Source organism: Vigna unguiculata, chromosome 1 (genome assembly GCF_004118075.2).
Source record: "Vigna unguiculata cultivar IT97K-499-35 chromosome 1, ASM411807v1, whole genome shotgun sequence".
Lineage (NCBI taxonomy): Eukaryota > Viridiplantae > Streptophyta > Magnoliopsida > Fabales > Fabaceae > Vigna > Vigna unguiculata.
Genome location: NC_040279.1, coordinates 40,817,663 through 40,836,683, shown reverse-complemented (window position 1 = coordinate 40,836,683; position 19,021 = coordinate 40,817,663). Strand labels below are relative to the sequence as shown.

The 19,021-nt window shown below is 33.3% G+C and overlaps 3 protein-coding genes across 4 annotated transcripts; 2 read left to right on the top strand and 1 right to left on the bottom strand.

The window, feature by feature from the left end:
- The first annotated feature begins 790 nt into the window (after window positions 1-790).
- LOC114192071 (ubiquitin carboxyl-terminal hydrolase 4-like) lies at window positions 791-5,390 on the top strand. Its single transcript, XM_028081646.1, is given in 7 exon segments — window positions 791-1,287; window positions 2,041-2,157; window positions 2,352-2,450; window positions 3,444-3,588; window positions 3,591-3,631; window positions 4,054-4,235; window positions 4,679-5,390. Coding segments are annotated over 7 exon segments (1,107 nt in total). The 5' UTR covers window positions 791-1,170; the 3' UTR covers window positions 5,085-5,390.
- A 5,627-nt stretch (window positions 5,391-11,017) lies between these two features.
- LOC114183209 lies at window positions 11,018-15,870 on the top strand. The gene is made up of 7 exons (XM_028070143.1): window positions 11,018-11,266; window positions 11,800-11,908; window positions 12,006-12,064; window positions 12,786-13,070; window positions 13,209-13,284; window positions 14,027-14,135; window positions 15,285-15,870. The coding sequence occupies exons 1-7, from the start codon at window positions 11,243-11,245 to the stop codon at window positions 15,361-15,363; spliced, it is 741 nt and encodes a 246-aa protein (XP_027925944.1). The 5' UTR covers window positions 11,018-11,242; the 3' UTR covers window positions 15,364-15,870.
- Window positions 15,871-16,076: 206 nt separating this feature from the next.
- LOC114183218 lies at window positions 16,077-18,947 on the bottom strand. Of its 2 annotated transcripts, none has more exons than XR_003604314.1 (4): window positions 18,383-18,944; window positions 16,830-16,854; window positions 16,611-16,744; window positions 16,077-16,257 (listed from the first exon to the last, which is right to left on the bottom strand). XR_003604314.1 is itself a non-coding variant. In XM_028070151.1 (4 exons), exons 1-4 carry the CDS (start codon window positions 18,877-18,879, stop codon window positions 16,165-16,167), a joined length of 702 nt encoding a protein of 233 aa, XP_027925952.1. In that variant the 5' UTR covers window positions 18,880-18,947; the 3' UTR covers window positions 16,077-16,164. The 2 variants fall into 2 exon arrangements, 1 of the variants encoding a protein (XP_027925952.1); XM_028070151.1 differs by having other exon boundaries at window positions 16,611-16,697; window positions 18,383-18,947.
- Window positions 18,948-19,021: the final 74 nt, after the last annotated feature.

Below are 19,021 nucleotides of genomic sequence, written 5' to 3'. Positions count from 1 at the left end.
ACAAAATATAATAATAATAAAAATAACAATAATAATAATAATTATATCATAACATATTTTATAATATTTTGAAGATATAATAAAATATAATTATAAATTACTTTAATTTTGTTTGTCATTTTTTAAAGTTCTCGTAATTATTTAAATAAATGTTTTCAATATAATTTCATTGACTACCAAATTTATTCCTAAAGATTTATAAAACATTTCATTTTGTTTACGAATATTCCAGAATATAATTAAATCCTATGGAACTAACTTTTTTTTTTCATTTTTCAAATATTATCAAGTGTAAAACATAATTTTCTAAGTTTAAATCTATTGATAGGACAGTTATTTTAGGATACCTCATCATTAACATGTGACACTTTTTTTTTACTACACCTGTATTTTTGTAAATCTTATTTGGTGTCAATTATATTGTTTAATGTGAAAGTATGCATTTTTTATTTCAATATATTTGTAGTTTGGAAAAGGTAAAATAAATTTATTTAATTTTCCAAATTCAAAATTGATATTTGAAGTTATTGTAATTTAAAATATGTTTGTTTTATCTTTCTTTTGAAAACCCTGTCAAAAAATTGTTGCTTATATAGTAATTGCAAGCTGTTCATATGATAATTTGTTTCAATTTTATATTTTTATTACTACACATTCATTTTTATTTTAAAATTATTTAAATATAAGAATAAGAATATTGATTCAAATTATAAACTTTGAAATTGGAGAAACTAAACAAATATTGAAACATTTTTTATATGAAAGCACACTTGAATTTGAAAGTTGATGCTTAGAACCGTTTTTACACAATCTGTCACGTCACGGATATTGTGGAGGGCAATAGTGGCGCGTTCTAAAACTGTAATCACTTTTTCCCCTCTCCTCTTATTTTCGCAAGATTTTTCTCAAACGCCGTTTTGCTTTGCATTTTCTCCATTGCTTCGCCATCTCCATTCGCTCTTCCTCCCAACCAAACCCTCCTTGTCTCTTTTTCTCGCCACTTCCATTGATAACAGAAAGGCATCTTCCTGCGCAACAAACCCTAGCGATTCGAAGCTACGCGCGAAGAGAGGAACAGCCATTGAACCTTCGGCGATGGCGGTGTGCGACGCGATTCACTGAGTTGAACCGGATAAAGATCTGAATCGCGGTGATCGGTTCGACGCGCTCATGGGTGCTGCGGGTTCCAAGCTCGAGAAAGCTCTCGGCGACCAATTCCCCGAAGGGGAACGCTACTTTGGCCTCGAGAATTTCGGCAATACTTGTTACTGCAACAGCGTTTTGCAGGTCTTCGCCGATTCTCACTTATTAATCCGATTTCGAATTCGTTTGTGTTATTTGGAAATCGCCGATTAATTAATTAATTAATTATTATATGGCTGATTTGGTTTTTATGGTTCTCTTTGAGAAATTTTGATGACTGTGTTCTCTGAGTTGTAAACTTGTAAGGAAAACGATGTCGTCGTGAAAGAAGGTCAATGTGTTTAACTTTCAATAGTTTGGTTCATGAATGAATATGTGAATAGGCATTTTTACTTGTTTGCCACGGGATTTTTTAATGTAAATAAGAAATTACCAAGGATGGAATTGAAAGACGTAGATAAACGTTTGAGAATCGTCTGTCATACACGCCTTCAAAACCCCGTTCCTCCTTGAATTTTGTTTTCGTGTGAATGAGCAAATTGTTTCCATTGACTGAAAAAGTGGATTGTCATTTTCTTTGAGTATTGCATTAATGTATGTGCTTTGTTTTCCTTGTCTTTAACTTGAATTTGGTCTACTCAATAAATAGCAGAAATAATTGTCATTTCTGATAATTGGAAAGAATACTGAAAATTGTAGACGGCATACCAGCCATTCAAAATAGATAGACAAATGTCATGGGATTTGTCTTACCTTCCAGCAGCGTAAAGTCTTCCAATTCTGATGAATTATGTTTCGATATCAGTAGTTTGTCACATATACTAGGTTGGAATTTGAATACGTCGTAACCATTTTAATAGTTCTACACAAAATTAGTCTTTTTTACTCTGTCTGCAGGCACTATACTTCTGTGTTCCTTTTCGAGAACAATTGCTAGAGTATTATGCAAATAACAAGAGCTTGGCAGATGGTGAGGAAAATCTTTTGACTTGCTTAGCCGACTTATTTTCACAGGTAAAATTTGGTTTTTCTTTCGTGAGACCTCTTCACAGTTCTTACTTGATTGAGTGGTGCATGATTTGCTATTAGTTTGTGTTATCTTCACGACAAAACAGGCGTTATATCTTTCTTTCTCCAGCTAATGCTCTTACCTGCTTATTTTTTTTTTCATGCTACTAGGTTAACCTATATTGTTTGGTTTGGTATAGATAAGTTCTCAGAAGAAGAAAACGGGTGTTATTGCTCCCAAACGATTTGTTCAGAGGTTGAAAAAACAGAATGAACTCTTCCGTAGCTATATGCACCAGGTATGTGCTTTAAACTTAAACTGACAAGAATGGGCACTCAAAGCAGATAGAGATTACTCTAGAAATTTGAAACTTAGTTTTCTTTACGGTAATAACACAGAATGTTTGTAGGTGTACAGTACTAGGCTATGTTTATGTGTCTGCATGTTTTTGATCCTATGTTTGCAGACGCCTTTTGTGTATGTCCCTACTTAGCTGCTCGTGAGTTGTTTTCTTTACGGTAATAATACAGAATGTTTGTAGGTGTACAGTAATAGGCTATGTTTATGTGTCTGCATGTTTTTGATCCTATGTTTGCAGACGCCTTTTGTGTATGCCCCTACTTTGCTGCTCGTGAGTTGCATCCAATCTAAATATTAGTCTTAGCATTTTATTGCCACTGGGGCACTATTGATAGCAAAATGGTTTAGATTTATATCTTGTAGCGAAACTTGAAGTTGAAGGCTTGGTTAATGACCGGAACTGAGAGTTATGGGCTAGATCTTAGCGAAACTTGAAGTTTGAGGCATGGTTAATGATCAGAACTGAGAATTATGGGCTGTGATACTGTAAATTGGATTCTTGAATTAACCTTGTGCAGAATGGTATTATGTATTATAAACTTACAATTGTAATTTGTGTTCTTCTTATTAATCTTGATTGTATAATTGTGTTTTGAACTTGTTAAAGTGTTAGATACATGCGCTAGTCTTTTGAAACTTGGAGCATTGCACCTTGATTTAATTGATCTTCCAGCTTGGTTCATCGGGTTAAATAATTACAACTTGTTTTGTTCAAAATAAAGGGTTTATACATCTCAATTTGTTTTAGTTTATACCATTCCTTATTTATAAATGTATTGTTAACTCTGTTTACTGGGTCAGTGTACTGTTTATTGCACAATGTCTCTTATTCTTCTAGTTTTTGTTTTTGAAAACACACACACACACACACACACCATTTAAGATTAGAAAACAATAATGTCATTGTGAATCTACTCTATTTTTTTGGTAGGATGCTCACGAATTCTTGAACTTTTTGCTAAATGAACTTGTTGACATTCTGGAGAGAGAGGCCAAGGCTGCAAAAAATGATCAAGAAACATCACCACCTTCTGAAAAGGCTGCAAATGGACCTAATAATGGTCTACCTAATGGCTCTAAAAAGAGCCTTTAGTTACTTGGGTGCACAAAAATTTTCAGGTGATTTAATGTCTTTATTTTAGTATGTTGTGTTAAACGTAAGGGTTTGGACACAAACTATAAGGTTTTATTGATAGAATTCAGGAATTAAGCCAGAATATATGATGACACTAACAGAGGCCCACCAAGTCGTCACTCCTTAAAACCAACTATAGCAATTGAATATGCACACTCCTAATAATCTGTCACATATCCTATTTATGGAATCTATGTATAACTGTTATAAAACATGGTAAATAACTCTTTCGCAGTTACTTAACTTACAATAGCTTCCAAGCAGCACCCGATAACTGTCCCACTGTGTTGTTTGTGCAAAGCTTGGAATATCTATAAACTTGAACTTTGTATTGCATTAAATCTATTGCACTCCCTCCCTCTCGTCACCCTTTAGGAATCTCATTTTTGTGAATTGTTTTGGTCAGGGAATTCTCACCAACGAAACTAGGTGCCTGCGTTGTGAAACTGTGACAGCTAGGGATGAAATATTTTTTGACTTGAGCCTTGATATTGAACAAAATAGTTCAATTACGAGTTGTTTGAAGAACTTCAGTTCAACGGAGACATTGAATGCTGAAGACAAATTTTTTTGTGACAAGTGCTGCAGGTATAAACTTGACTTCTAACTTTGATTTTATAATTACCTGAATACTTTTGTAGCGTCAGCTGTTACACACGGCTTCATAAGATCGATTGTGAAAGAAAAGGGTCAGTTCAGCTAATTTGAATTATGTGCATAGCTGAACCTTTCTATTGCTTGTTTAAGTGAGGATTTTTTTTTGGTTATGAAGCAGAGATTTCAAATGGCTTATAAGTTATATATTATTTGTTGGCATATTGTCATTCCTTTTAATTAAAAATAGATTGCTATAAATGATTTTTTACTAATACTATGACGTCATGTTTCTGGGTAGTGGGCAAAATATAGATGAGGTTTGATAGTTGTTAGTGCGGTGTGTAAAAGACCAATGTAGTATCGTCTGTTTTATTTTTTGTCTGTTTACTGGTCTGATAACCAAGGTGTGAACTTTCTATTATTATTATTATTAGTTTGCAAGAAGCTCAGAAGAGAATGAAGATAAAGAAACCACCTCACGTCTTGGTCATACACCTTAAGCGTTTTAAATACATTGAACAGCTGGGACGCTACAAGAAGCTGTCTTACAGGGTTGTCTTCCCTCTAGAGCTGAAATTAAGCGATACTGTTGAAGATGCAGATATTGAGTATTCTCTATTTGCAGTAGTTGTTCATGTTGGGAGTGGGCCCAACCACGGGCATTATGTAAGCCTTGTGAAAAGCCACAACCACTGGTTATTTTTTGATGACGAAAATGTTGAGATGATTGATGAGTCTGCTGTTCAGACATTTTTTGGGTCATCGCAAGAGTATTCCAGCAATACAGACCATGGTTACATTTTGTTCTATGAGAGCATTGGCTCCGGTAACAGGAACTAGAAGGAGGAGCCTAACGAGTTTTAGGTACTTGAATCATTTGGACTTGTGTTTTTCATCTGTTTATGGTTATTTATTTTTCTTTATTTTATTAAACCTGCTTGAGGAGTTATACGCGATTTAACGAGAGGATACGGGTTGTGAAAATGTATACTTAGCGGTCGACATGTACAGTGGATAGTGGAAGCACTGTCCTTTCCCCCTTCTTTCTTTTCTTTAGCAATAAGAGCAGTGTATATCAATTTCGCCGACAGTGTAATCACGATTTTAATCGTTAAATCAATAGAAACACAATGAAATGTCAAGTCCTGTCCTGTCTGATCAGTATTTAAGTTTTACTGGGATGGACCTAGCTTTGTTTTGAGGAGTTATATGTAGTAAATAACTGAATATAACTTAATCGACATGTATAATTCAAAGTTATATTGTAGTATTTTTTTTATCCGTGAGTGCGTAAATAAAATTTGACGTTTTTTATCCGTTTATTATTTTCATTTTTATTCTAACAACTTACTAATCAGGAGGGCAATTAGGGTAGCCATGCCTACTGCATCAACAAAGAGAAACCAAGTTAGGTTGGGGCCAACTCACCACAATCAATTTTGCCCAATTTTACACAATCTAATATATAATTTACCGTAAAAAATTTAGATATGCATAGAATAAGGATTTAAAATTAATCGAGTCCTATCGGATAATTAATCCAAAACCTAAAATCAAACGTTAAACAATCTACTTAAATGAAAATCTCCTGACTCCAAATTCTTTTGAACAATTATTAAAGAGCGGCATTAATATTTAGAATTACAATGTTCCATATCGATAACATCTGTATTTACACTGGTATATATATAAAAAATTCAGTCATAATGATTTCTTTGTAACTAAAATATTAAGGAAATGATTTTTTTTCCTTTTACTGATTAGCAAACATAGAATCCAAATGGAATAAGGTTTCCGGTGACAGCTTCTGCACTGTCATAATTGTTGGAAGGTGGATCCAAGATTGTCTGAACTGAGATTGTATTTGCGAGACTAGTGACCATGGTAGCGTGGTGTTGTCATACTTGTGTTGTGTTAGGCTGTAAATCATATTGCTCTTTATTTTTCAAGTTAAAAAACGAGGCTCAAGTACGAAAATGGGAACCTCTGTTCTCTAACTGTTTCTTTGCTGGGTGGGGTGCTTTCATAATCACATTAAAGCATTCTGCTCTGTAAATGCTACACTCGTCTGTACTTCACCTCACTCCACGTTTTAATGTCTGTCAAGGGGGATCACAACGCTCTCTATATTTTTCATTATAAGAATGCAAGAACTGCCTTTCTAAAAACACTCTAATATTTTATTCCAGATTTGATTCACACATCTTATACTTTTATTACACTCTGTATACAACAATATCACATTTTAATGTTATGCATTTTCTTCTATAAATTGTTTGTCGGTAGTTGAAAAATTAAAAGATGTACCGCATTCTCCTTTCCTCCTAAACATCTAATTTCAAGTTATATCGGTTAAAATATGACAACTCTTCGGCTATCTCCATTCTTCAATAACCCTGCATAAACAAAAGTTAAGCTCTTGGAGGTTTACTTCTAACAAGTGCATGCAGACATGAGAAGAATATGTTCCGTCCAAAACTTCTTCATGATCAAGACCTCATCAAACTACCCTCTTCCTTCACAAATATCTGAAAAATGCAATGCCTACAAGACTAGGCTTTACTATTGTCTAGTTAAAGTTAGAAACATTTAGTCTGTGCTGTGTCCTTTAGAAATATATATATAAATTTAGAAACACTTAGTATCCACCGTTTTATCTTAAGGCATTAGGTCTGGTAAAGTAAGATATGAAATGAAGTGATCTAGTTTGGCACGTACACGTAGGATCCTGTTATATGCATAGTCCCTTAAAGATAGTTATGTATATGTATACCTTAAAATCTGAAATTTGAATCCTATCCACAGAAACTCGCTGTCTGAAACCTATTGATTTGTTGACTACACCTTGGCCAAAAGGCCTAAACTTTTCTGAAACCTTTCACCTGTTTGATTCTTATCTTCTTCTTTTGGAATCACACTCATGTGTTTGATTTATTTCCACCCAAACCAATTTCGCTTTGATCGTAGAATTGGATAAACAAGCAGAGAGCCAAAGTAGAAAAGGGAACAAACATTGAAAGCAAAAGATAACAAAAACTTTGGACCACACCACAAGGTGTTCGGGTACCGTCCTATTCTGGACCAGTTCACCCTCTACTACTATAACGACTTATATTGGTGTACTTTGATGGAGTGAGCTACATGAGAAAAAGTCTTTCTCGATCACACCTTGAAAAGTGCAAGACACAAGAAGTATATGAAAAACCAGAAATATTTTGGATACAGCAATACAAACAGAGAGGAAAAAAATAATAATATTTTAGATCAATGAATATTTAAATTATTTCTCAGCATTTATTTTCTCAGCAACCACTCTATTATTTTCATGTTCCCTTCTCCCTTATTTCCCTCAACCACACAAGAAACACCTTGAACCGCTGCTATGATTCAGAAAGGTTTGTGCATTCCAATGAATTATTTATTTCAGTTTCATTACTCACGTCTCTTGTCAGGTGCAACAAAAGTCCAAACTCAGCTGAAAAATGCGTTCTGCATACAAAATTTGCAGTAAGTAATGAAACCATGATGCACAAGCAAGCAAACCAACATGTTACATTTTAATTATATCATATGATTTCCATGACTATGATACTTTGACAAATTTCATTAAGGTGCTGCCGTGTGCATTGTTTTGTTAACAAAACTTTCCTTTCCGATATCATGTTAATATTTTGTTTATGGATAACAGACATTCATTAGCAAGATGTAATTAGATATGTGTGTAGAAAACAAGACTGACATATAAATAAATTAAATTATTAAAATAATGAAGACCTTGAAACATGCCAGGGGTGCTCATTATATCAGTGGATCACTGAAATCTGCAGAGCGGGTCAAGCCTTAACCAGCCAAGAGATGATGTGGGAGTTCAAGTTTTGAATGAAATATATATTTTAAATTTAATTAAACTTAAATAATTTATAAATTTGAATATTTTTAATTAAGAGTATTTAGATTTATTTGTTTTTGTTGTTTTCTATCAACAGGGTAATGTATTGTTACTTTTTTCCCTAATTTTTTTCCCTTAATTTATTTCTTTTATCTTCTGTATTTTTTAATTTAGTGGTTAATTCTTTCATTCTACCAATAAAAATGAGTTTACCCATAAGATAAGAGAAATCGAAAAGAAAAGAAAAGACACAAGTTAATAGATAAACTAAAGTTTAAAAAACAAAAACAACAATCATATATAATTTATTAATGAAAAAAATCAAACGGTAGATTATTTAAATAAAAATTATCTTAAATACTTAATAAAAATACACATATTTATAAGATTTAACATATGAACACTTTGAATAATGTTTCATTCACAAGAACAGTTTATTAGCATTCTTAATATTTTAATAACATATTTATATTAATTTTTTTATTTATTAAAATATAGAAACACTGACCATGTTTTGTTGGCATTCAATACTTCTAATAAAATAGTAATAAGGTTTGTGAAAAAAATTATTAATACATACGGAATTACTCTTTCCCCTATAAGATGTGGAATGGGCCAAGATTTGAATATCGATTATGTATTAATGAAATGGGCCTAAATGTCTGATCGGTGGTGGATCTGCAAGACTGTAACCTTGGGGAGGGTGGGTGGGCCCATACATCATTGACCGTCACATATTAAACGCCGTCTCGTGTGTCTGTTGTCTACCTTTCTCACAAACAACATCCAATAATGCAACACACGCACGCGTAACAAAATCCTAAGTCACACCTGTTAAATTAATTCAGGTGAGATTAAGGTAATTAGGTAGTGAGTGATTGATAATTTTTTTAAAGATATTGTTAAATTATAATTTTTAAATGTAAACATTATAAAAAATATTATTAATTTAGTAATAGTTATTTTAAATACATCAGTTAACAAAAATTTTGAATAAAATAATTTAATTAAAATAGTTAATTTTATGTTGCATGTGATGGACATTATTATATAATTATTTTTTCATTCAAAAGAACGGCTTTCAATTTTTTTTCCAATTAGGTCAGATACGTTGGAAGATATATAATTGTATCATATTAAAGGAATAAGTGTTTTAATAATAAAAAAAAAAAAGTGGTGCTAGTGGCTTAGAGTGTCATTTTCTTTATATGTGTATGTATAGAAGAATAAGAATGGAGATAATAAAGAAAGACGAATGTAGAACAAGATGAATCCACCACGGGTTGAGATGGAACAGTTAGTAAACCCGTGACTCTGTTTGTCTGGTTGTCCGTGCCACCCAATGCACCTTTTTTTCTTCACAGCTTTACTCACATCACATGCATTCATAACAAACAACACACACTTCCATTTTTGCCCCCTTCACTTTTTTTAGTATATAAAAAATCAAACACTTTAATTTCATTTATTTACCATTTCTCTCCTCCATATGCCATCTTAGTTTTTAATCTTTAATTTGCCCCATAATATATCAATTGGGCCATTATGTCCCTAAAATTAGTCTAACTTTATTGCTTTTTTGCATTTATGATGATATCTTTTTAGTCACTTTCTGTTATACTATAAATGTTTTTCGGGTTTCAAGGCAGCTACACTACACCGCTTTTAAAATAATTATGGTTTTCTTTTTTTAGATTAAATTGATTGTTATTTTTAGTTTTCATTAATGCTTATTTTGTTTGTTTTCTAATAAGTTCATCCATATTTGGAAAGTATTTAATGGAGTTTTTTTCTTTATCCATAAAAGTAATATTTAACTTGGATTCTATAAGAATTGGTTTGTGAGTTCATTAAAGAGAGGTTGTTTTATAAATAATTTTCTTAAATTTCAGACAACTTGTATTTGTGATACTCACGTTAAAGAACTTAGCTAAACAACTTCTATGAGCCAGAGATATTCTCATAAATAGATAAAGTGACACGTCTATTGAAAAAAAAATTCAATAAACAAAACATTTACTATTATTTTTAATATGTATAAAAATATCTTAAGCACATAGGTGGTTTTATGTGAACAAAATATCCCGTAAAAAGAGGTCAAAGAAAATATAACAGACTTAATGAAGTTTTGATCTCGTATTTTGGTTTTTACTTTTTATTTCATTTTTGTCTTTTTGATTTTTTTTTCAGGGTTAATTCTTTCTATTAATTTCAATGGTAACTATGTGATTATATGATAAGACTGTAAAGATGTTAACTTTAGGTTAAACTATGAGAATATTTAGGGACTAAAATAGAAAAATATTTATAAAAACTAAAATAAAAGTATATATCTTAGATTAAAATTAATGTTATAAGGACTAAAAAAACAAAATATTACAAAGACCAAAAAAATTATTTACAAAAGAGTAAAATAAACCAACATATTTTTATAATATATTTATGTGTTTCAGTAAAAGTACATGACCAAACTTGAACTGTCATTAATTGTTTTGGATAGAGAATTTGACTAATTGTTTCGGATAAAGTCTTTATTTTAATAACGCTTTCTATTTATAACAGTCGGATTTAAAATTTCATTTAAAAAATTCAAATTCATTTAATTTTATAATTTCTGTCATTAAAGTTGTACGAAGTATTTACTAATAACTTTTTTAACTTTTTTACCAAATCTATGAAGTGAAGTTTTGGTTTTTGCGCCTCATTTTTTTATTATAGCTTTTTGGCACCAACAGGACCACCGCTACATTCACCAGTAGTATTCCATAAATGGTACTGTTAAAAAATGAAAAAGGCTGAAAATGAAGGGGCAATATGGTCAGAACAAGAAATGAAGGTGTTTGTCGTTATGGTCGACGTCGTAGTCAGAAGTCTTAATGGCAAATCGCGCACACTGTAGGGTACTATGATATGTATGTATGTATGCGATGTGTAGTGGAGTTCCAACAAATTCAGACCTTCGTCTTCGGTTCAGCTCCTCCGTTAATAATATAACAATGTAACGTTCAAATTCGACTCCAATCCCAATCTCAATTGCATTCTCTTTCCTCTCACTTTTCCCTTTTCCCTCTTCCTCGCAACAACCTAACACTCTCTTTTCACGCCATCAATGGCCGTCGATTCCTCCGCTCAGGTAACATTCTCAATCCTCTCCTAAACCTCAATCATCTCTCTAATTACTAATTCTAAGCTGCATTTTGATTTTGACTTCACCTGCTACTTTTTCCACATTTTGTTTATCTGAATCGGATTCTCAACTCGTGTCGCGTTTTTTCCAACTTGTTTTGGCTGTTACTTCCTGAATGCTAACTGGTTGAAGAAATCGACGTTTGTGTGAAATGCGGAACTAACTACTTTCCAGCTTTGATGGAAAAAGAAAGAAAGGTTGAAAAGTCAGGACGAGCGAGAGTCACGTGAGAAAGTGAAACCGCACGATTTTCGTTCTAGCTTGCATTCATTACTTTACAGTTTAGAATTCAAGTTGATTTGCCAAGAGTCTCACTTAAGATGCATGGATTGAGCTGTTCTCTTTAGATCGCGTTAGGTTGAAAGTTCTCGCTCTATAAGCTATCGCTCACTATTGATTTACGAGTCACATTGTTTAGTGCGTAGTTAAGTGAGATTTGGTTGTTTCCTTTTTCATCTCTAGTCGTGGCTTGGTTGCAGAGAGAACATCAATTTCGGGAGTTTGTGGACGGGAATGGAAATGTCGCTGTCGGTTTGAAGTTACATAATAAACCAACTAGTGGCGATCTTAACCAACAGTTTCCTCTAGGTAATTGTGCTAAATTAGATCATTTAGCAATGTTGTGTGTTGTAGAAATGTATTTGGTTTTTATGGCTCTTCATCCTGTTTTTTTCCTCCACTTCAGAGATTCCGCCGATACTGTTTGAAGATTCTTCCCTTCCAGCTGGATTGCACAGTTCACATGTTGGTTCTTGCTTTCTCATGCACTGATCTACTGTTTGTTTTTACCGAATTATCAATTAATTTTCTAGTTTAGGGAATCTTTTTGTCGCTTAATGGTTGTAATGAGTTTTTAATCGGGTTTATCTTCTATAAGTATGTGTTTGGTTAGAGTTGAGATGGGAGAAACAGTGCATTAAAGTCAGCTTAGTGCGTGCTTGGATTCATGTCCAACATGCATGTATAACCAAATTACCCCGTTAATTTGCATCCATACACAGAAGCTAAAACATTATTCTTCTGGTAGACGCATGAAAGAACTGATGTGAAGGAAAACCAAACCATTTGTGCTAATTGGCATTTTAAGTTTTGACGGGTCCAGGGTGTCAGGAGATACATGTTACCCTACGTTTTTGGTAACAGTTAATGTTACTGAGAACCATAAGACTGAGGAGAGAGGATCAAAATCTTTTATGTAATCATGCTTCACATTGATTATTTTGGTATTCTTATCTGTCCTGATTATAAAAGAAAACGTTTGGACCTAGATTCCTTTTAGTTTTGGGTTTTTAGTTACCCTGAAATGTAAGTCATTGAAGATCCTTTTTCTATAACTGTCAATATATTAATTTCCTTTCATATTTGAATTTTGAACCACTTGACCATTTTTATGACATAAATGGTTTTCTGGAAGTAGCTAAAAACATGATATTTTAGAAACTCACGCCCTTTCCATTTCTGGCAGGCTCGAGATGTTTATAGTATTTCTGTGTTGCCTGAGGAAGATGAAAGCGAAAACTGTGCTTCACCACTAGCTTTCTTAAGCATCTTAGAGGTTCCTAATCAAGCTAAAAGTCCAATGTGCTTAGATTCTCCCATAAATTGCCAAAACTGCATTGATTTTCAAATGAAGAATGATGATGTGTATTCTCAGTGCTCGATTGATATTCCTTGTGTGAATGGAAATTCAGTTTCACATGAATCTTATGAAGAGACAGTTGAATGTTTTAAAACTGGAAACTCACCGACTGTAAGTCTCAAACTCATCTTCTTGACAGTTATTTTTTAAAATATCACATAACAGACAACAGGTGCCCTTATAAAGCCACATACACAAATGTCACCGTGTGTATTCTCTTAAGAGGATTGGTATTTTACAATATTGCAGAGTGTGCTGTGGAGAGAATCAAGTTTCAAAGGAGGAAAACTTATGCAGAGTCTGGTGAATGTCAGCAATCCAAGAGGTATGTCTGTTGTTTTTGGGTACCGTACCTTAATTTTTTTCAATACAGATAAGCTCATATTTTTGTTTTACTGGTAGTATGATTAGATGGAAGGGAGAGTAGTGACTTTCTGAGAGCAATCAGAATAGTTTAGAGCTGAAGGAAGTATTATCCCATGCAACACAGATGGTTGCTTGACCAGAGAATATATGCATATAACATTTTGATAAATAATTCTAGCCTCTCGTGTAACAACAAGGAATAGAGAACTTTCTACTCTGTCATTCAAAAGTGTAAACACAACTAAAACATATTTTTAGCCGATTTTATAATTTTGACTGGTCCTGTGAAGCAACGACACGATTTAAGGTTTGCTTGTCATCTCAAAAGCAAAGCAGTAAAATATAAGTGGGTTTGGGTTTTGTTCTGACCTGACCTTAACAAACATATGAAATACCATAGTTAAGAATAGATATGTTCAACTGGAACTTGAAGACAAGGGTATCAGTCAAAATTCAAATTGTCCAATATAGTTCTTTTGGTTCAAATGGTTAGTTACTTCGTGAAGCCTTTACAATCTGCTGTGCTATATAATTTGAAATTTTGTTATCTTTCTTTTTGGCTTCCCACCCATTTTTTCCATGTTCAAACTAGCAATTACTCCCTTCTTGTACCTGAACACACTGTTACATTTTTGTGTACTTGAATTCAGAAGGTAAGTGATCCAGATGCATGTCTAACTTTCATACTTTCTAATTAACAGATAAACCAATCTCTGAGAAGCTACATGATTTACCTAGTAACAGATGGAGAAGATATAAACGTGCTGCCTCGTTTGATTCCAGAAAAGTTGCGCTTCTGTTTTCAATATTGTAAGTTCATGTACTAAACTTGTCCTTCAATACTAAAATTTTAGTTGTTATTTCATGTGAATATTCTATTTTTTTCTGGTAAGGTATTTTATATAAATATTCTATTATAATGGGTAGTATTTTTCACGATTATAACAAAATAGTATATGTATATCTATTCTTACTTGACTCTACATAACATTATATATCTGTGGTGCTTCTTGATGAATGTACCAAAGTTATAAACTAGTTATTTATTTATTTATATGTTTACATAAATTTCATGTTGACCATAGAAAGATTGACATTTTTTCTTGCCAAACTATACCTACTCTTTAAAACCTAATGAATGATAAAAAGAGGGCAAATTGCTGCTCTGCGTTGCATATCTCGTGATTTTCGGAGTTTACGAGAGATGCTACTTTTGGAATGCATAATTGCGTTCATGAGACATGCTACTTGTGGAATGCATAATTGCATTCATGAGAGATTCCATGCCACTTCTATAATCCAAACATGTGTATCATTGAAGGTAAAAATTTCTCAATTTATTGTTTGTCAAATATATATATAATTATGGAAAGCTCAATCAAAAGAACATTTAACTAGTGGAATACACTAAAAAAAATCATTCCTAGTCTAGTCAATGTTACCAGCATCAGGATGTTATTAATTTGGTTAAGTTTATAAATCATTCATCCGTATCCATCATTCACAATACTCACTCGGTAATTGACCTCCAGAACAAAGTCTCTCAGCCTCCATAAAGCTTTAAAGCATTCCCTACCATCCATGCTAAACATTAGGGGACAGGATTTACATGTCAAGTTTTTGGTGTTATGTTCATCCGAGCAACTGATCTTCCCAGCTGAGTGTCTGTTTTTCCATCCTTCTAGGCTTTGATTTGCCATATAAAAGTGCTTATAGTATGGAAAGAAATGCTCTTACAAATTTATCTAAGTGCATCTAAGACAACTATAGTCGGTGTATCTGGTTTCCCTGTCTACACAGAAATTTGATCTGTATTAAGCTTTTGTTAAACATTTACCTTATCTGAAATGATTACCAACTGATACTGATTGTTTCTACTTTCTATCTTTGACAATTTCTTTTCAGTTTTTCTTATTCGTTTTACAATTAACCATACGTGAAATTGATCAAATCCTGCAGGTCAAGTTTCGGAACATTGGTGTTGATATATCTGACGTTGAGACTTAGGCAGAGAGCTGATGGCTTTGCTCTTATTTGAAGTTCCAATATTTGACACCCCATGTTTTTAGATTTCCAAGCTTCTATGGTTTTGTGTAGTTTAAACTTGACCTTGATTTGTAATAGAGCCGCTTGTGATGTTGAAGTTTAGAATCTAGGAAATTTTATTTGGCACAAAATATAGTTGCGCTTGTCTTTAAAGTCTATTTTATTTAGGACGTGTCTGCCAAATGATCAGTACAATCTAAAGATTAAGCCAACAGGGCCAAACAAAGAGCGTTATTTAGAAAGGTACCAAAAAAGTTCGTGTAAATGGTGTGAAGATGCAGGAAATAAACGTTGCGGAGTGTTTGTGACATGTGATCATATTTTCTTCATTCTTCAGGGTCAACTATGGAAGCCGGAAAGACAGAATAACGGATGCCATTGTATCTATATTTATAGTTCCAAAAGACTATTGAACTTTGTCTGAATTGAACAGATCTATATTTAAGAAATTTTGACAGGTCCAGTTTCAGCAATAAAGCATGATAGCAAAGTCTGAAAATGTTTCCATTCCACCAAAGCTCTAGTGATTTAAAAATCTGTGATGTTTATATGAATTAACTGTGGCTTTTAGATGATGAATTGATATTCTCGTATGTTTAGATTGGCTACATCCTGTAAAAGTAGAAGGGAATCACTAACAGTTTTTTTCCTATTGACATGATATATAACACGTCACAATTCAGAAACAAAGTGTTAGATTCAAGATTGCACAACAAATTACAGAATTTTATTGATAACAAGTGTGAAATTAACAAGAATTTGAAATACAGAATTGCAGAGATAGGCTACTGCCCTAACAAGTAGTTTCCTTCCTTCGACACTGCAAAAACAACGAAACACATCCTCCCAACTGCTCTATTTTCGTATATCTATATTCCATGACTAACTGCCAAATAAAGAAATAACTGTTCATTTCTCCAAATTCTAAACAATAAATACCGCATGAAGATAATTACTACCTATTAATTAATATAAAACAATAATAATTGCCACATTTAAAGAATATAACTGTTTCATACATTTATAAAGGATACACTTTTTTATAATGAATTTTTGCGTCATTTTTCAATTTAAACTATTTTGTCCTTTACCAAATAATTTTTTTTTTATTATTTGATAAAATTACAAATTAGTAATCCCAAAACCTATCTACTATAAAATAACCACATCTAGGCACAAAAGTAATTGCAAATGTTGAATGATTCGAAATCTGACATTTATAAAATATACAACACTTACTGCCTCCATTATATACAATAACCGCAACAGAAGAATATCTTGTGTAGCTTGACACGAGACTTCTAAATCTTTCTTGCCTACAGTATCCTGTGAAGTTCAAATACAGTACACTTTTGTCGTACAAAAAGAAGTGCCTACACAACATTTTGAAATGTAGTATAACATTTAAACAAATATAAATAAATTTTGTAATATGAGTTCCAGAGAAATATAGCTTACCAGAGCTGCAAACCAATCATTCAATCTGAAAGGAGCATTTATTTTTAAAAGAAGTCAGTACCAGAGGTAGCCAGACATTTAGATTATCAAGAGATATGTCAAGAACCTAGCATAAAGAGGGGAAAGGGAAATGGATAGTTTTAAATGCAAAATAATTTATAAAAGTAATTTTTCATTTTAAATTACATCGTATCTTATGAGAATAAGTTAATGAGATGACTACTACTGATAAGGACAAACAAGTATCATCAAAACATGGCAGAATTATATGATGATTTTTTATTTTAAATTACTTTGTAAGATAAGTCGATGGTTATTACTAAAATAACAATTCAGCTATTCTCAAAAAATATAACAGTTCAAACCTTAATAATTTTACAATCACTTATACAAACTCTTCTTCCTACTCACTTCACTGCTCAAACCTGATGATATGGAGCACCGTGAGGATAAACGGAAGCAACTAGTACAATTCCTCACTGAAACTATTACTGTTTTCTATTATTACACCTTGCAATCATAAAATTTATGCAGTTAAAACTCCAGAGACATCATAAACAGGATTCATTAGTAGAAAATACATCTGAGAGTGCATTGCAAAATATGATAACTCTCTCCTATCCTTCCAATTAGGTCCTAATCGTGCACGATTAACACCTGTGTAAACACAAAGCAAAGATCACCACGGACGGTGCTTATTTCCAAAACCTAGCAAAACACAATAAATCACAAATCTATAACATGAACTTTCCACCTTTATCCTCAATGCAAAACAAAACAATAACAAAATGGCCCACCCAAACAACTCAATCAAAATGGAAACAACACTCTAGTTCCGGCTCAGGTTTATCCACCTAAAATCACATGAAACACATCTACCAAAAAAGTAATGGAAAACCGTTATCTAATGATGCGATGAGATTAAACAAGAGCTCAACGCATTGAACCAAAACCAAGAGCTTAATAGTTTGATTGAAAAGGAATTAGTCAAACTGAAATTGGCAATCGATCAATGAAATTTCTAGTAATAAAAGATTAGAAAGAAGAGAACGGTGAAATAAAGAACTGGTAGTCAGTGTAAAATTAGTCACACATGAAGCGAGTGATTATGCCGGTTTTGCCACCTATTGATCGCCTATGAAACGGTACTTTGGAAGACATTGCCAGCACACAACCTTCAAACTGAGATCTTCAAAAACCAGGTCTCTTACATTATTACTACTTATATATGAGCAAAAAAAATATATTAATTAAAAAGATGTTACAGTCTTCGTTAAAACAAAGAAACTATATCATTCTATCAACTTAATTAAACATCAATGTTCAGTTGAAATGGATAACAGAGGGCAACTGCTACCTAGGAATTAAGGGGAGTTAGAATCATGCATAAATGTTTAAGTAAAAAAATTATTGGCATAATCACCACTAATGAACAAAATCAAACCTATCAATCCTCTTGCTATTTCTGTTACACTATTAAGTGAACAGCCACTATAAACACAGCACCTATAAACAACAATAACAATAACTACCTAGTAAAACTACTACCAGACCTCATACTAGACCAGGGGAACTTAGCATTAGCTGCACTCTCGGGCCGGCCCAAACGTCGATGTTGTTGGGCCCTGAAGGGTTGTTGGGCCTCCTTCCTGTCATCGAGCCAGTGACTCCTGGTGTGGGCCTCTTGCTGGACGACGCTGGACATAGTTTGCTTGTTGACCCTCTTCTTATCCTCCTCGACGATTCGGATCGGGTAGAGATCCGGCGAAATGGAGAGCGGGTTCTTGAGGGTGACGTAGGCCTTTTTGTAATCAGGTTTGGCGATCAACAAGCCGCCCCGTTTCTTCTTCTTGCCCTCCATGTTCAGCGTCTGAACCTTCTCGACCTGGAAGCCGTAGAGGGATTCGAGAACGCGCTTGATCTCGATCTTGGAGGCCGAGGGAATGGTCTTGAGCGCAATTTCTCGAATGTTGGTGAAGCTGTTCGGCATCAAAAGCTTTATCGGTAGGTTTGCGAACTGCACCACCCTTCTTCCCATTCTACTTCCCATGCTCGCTCTCAATTTCTCACCACGACACTTTCCCCTCTGCTTCTTTGCCTTCAAATCTGATACTAAGCTACATACTCATTTCCTTATTGGGCCCAACCTATTTTCCTTCTTCCTCACCTCCATATTTTCCTCTGCACCCCCA

Coding starts and splice junctions, on each gene's coding strand:
- LOC114183209 (XM_028070143.1), top strand. CDS start 11,243: ATGGCCGTCGATTCCTCCGCTCAG. Junction 13,071..13,208: donor AAACTGGAAACTCACCGACT/GTAAGTCTCAAA, acceptor ACAATATTGCAG/AGTGTGCTGTGGAGAGAATC. Junction 14,136..15,284: donor GCGCTTCTGTTTTCAATATT/GTAAGTTCATGT, acceptor CAAATCCTGCAG/GTCAAGTTTCGGAACATTGG.
- LOC114183218 (XM_028070151.1), bottom strand. CDS start 18,879: ATGGGAAGTAGAATGGGAAGAAGGGTGGTGCAGTTCGCAAACCTACCG. Junction 16,855..18,382: donor TTCCCCTGGTCTAGTATGAG/GTCTGGTAGTAG, acceptor TGCTCCTTTCAG/ATTGAATGATTGGTTTGCAG. Junction 16,258..16,610: donor TATTGTATATAATGGAGGCA/GTAAGTGTTGTA, acceptor TTTATTTGGCAG/TTAGTCATGGAATATAGATA.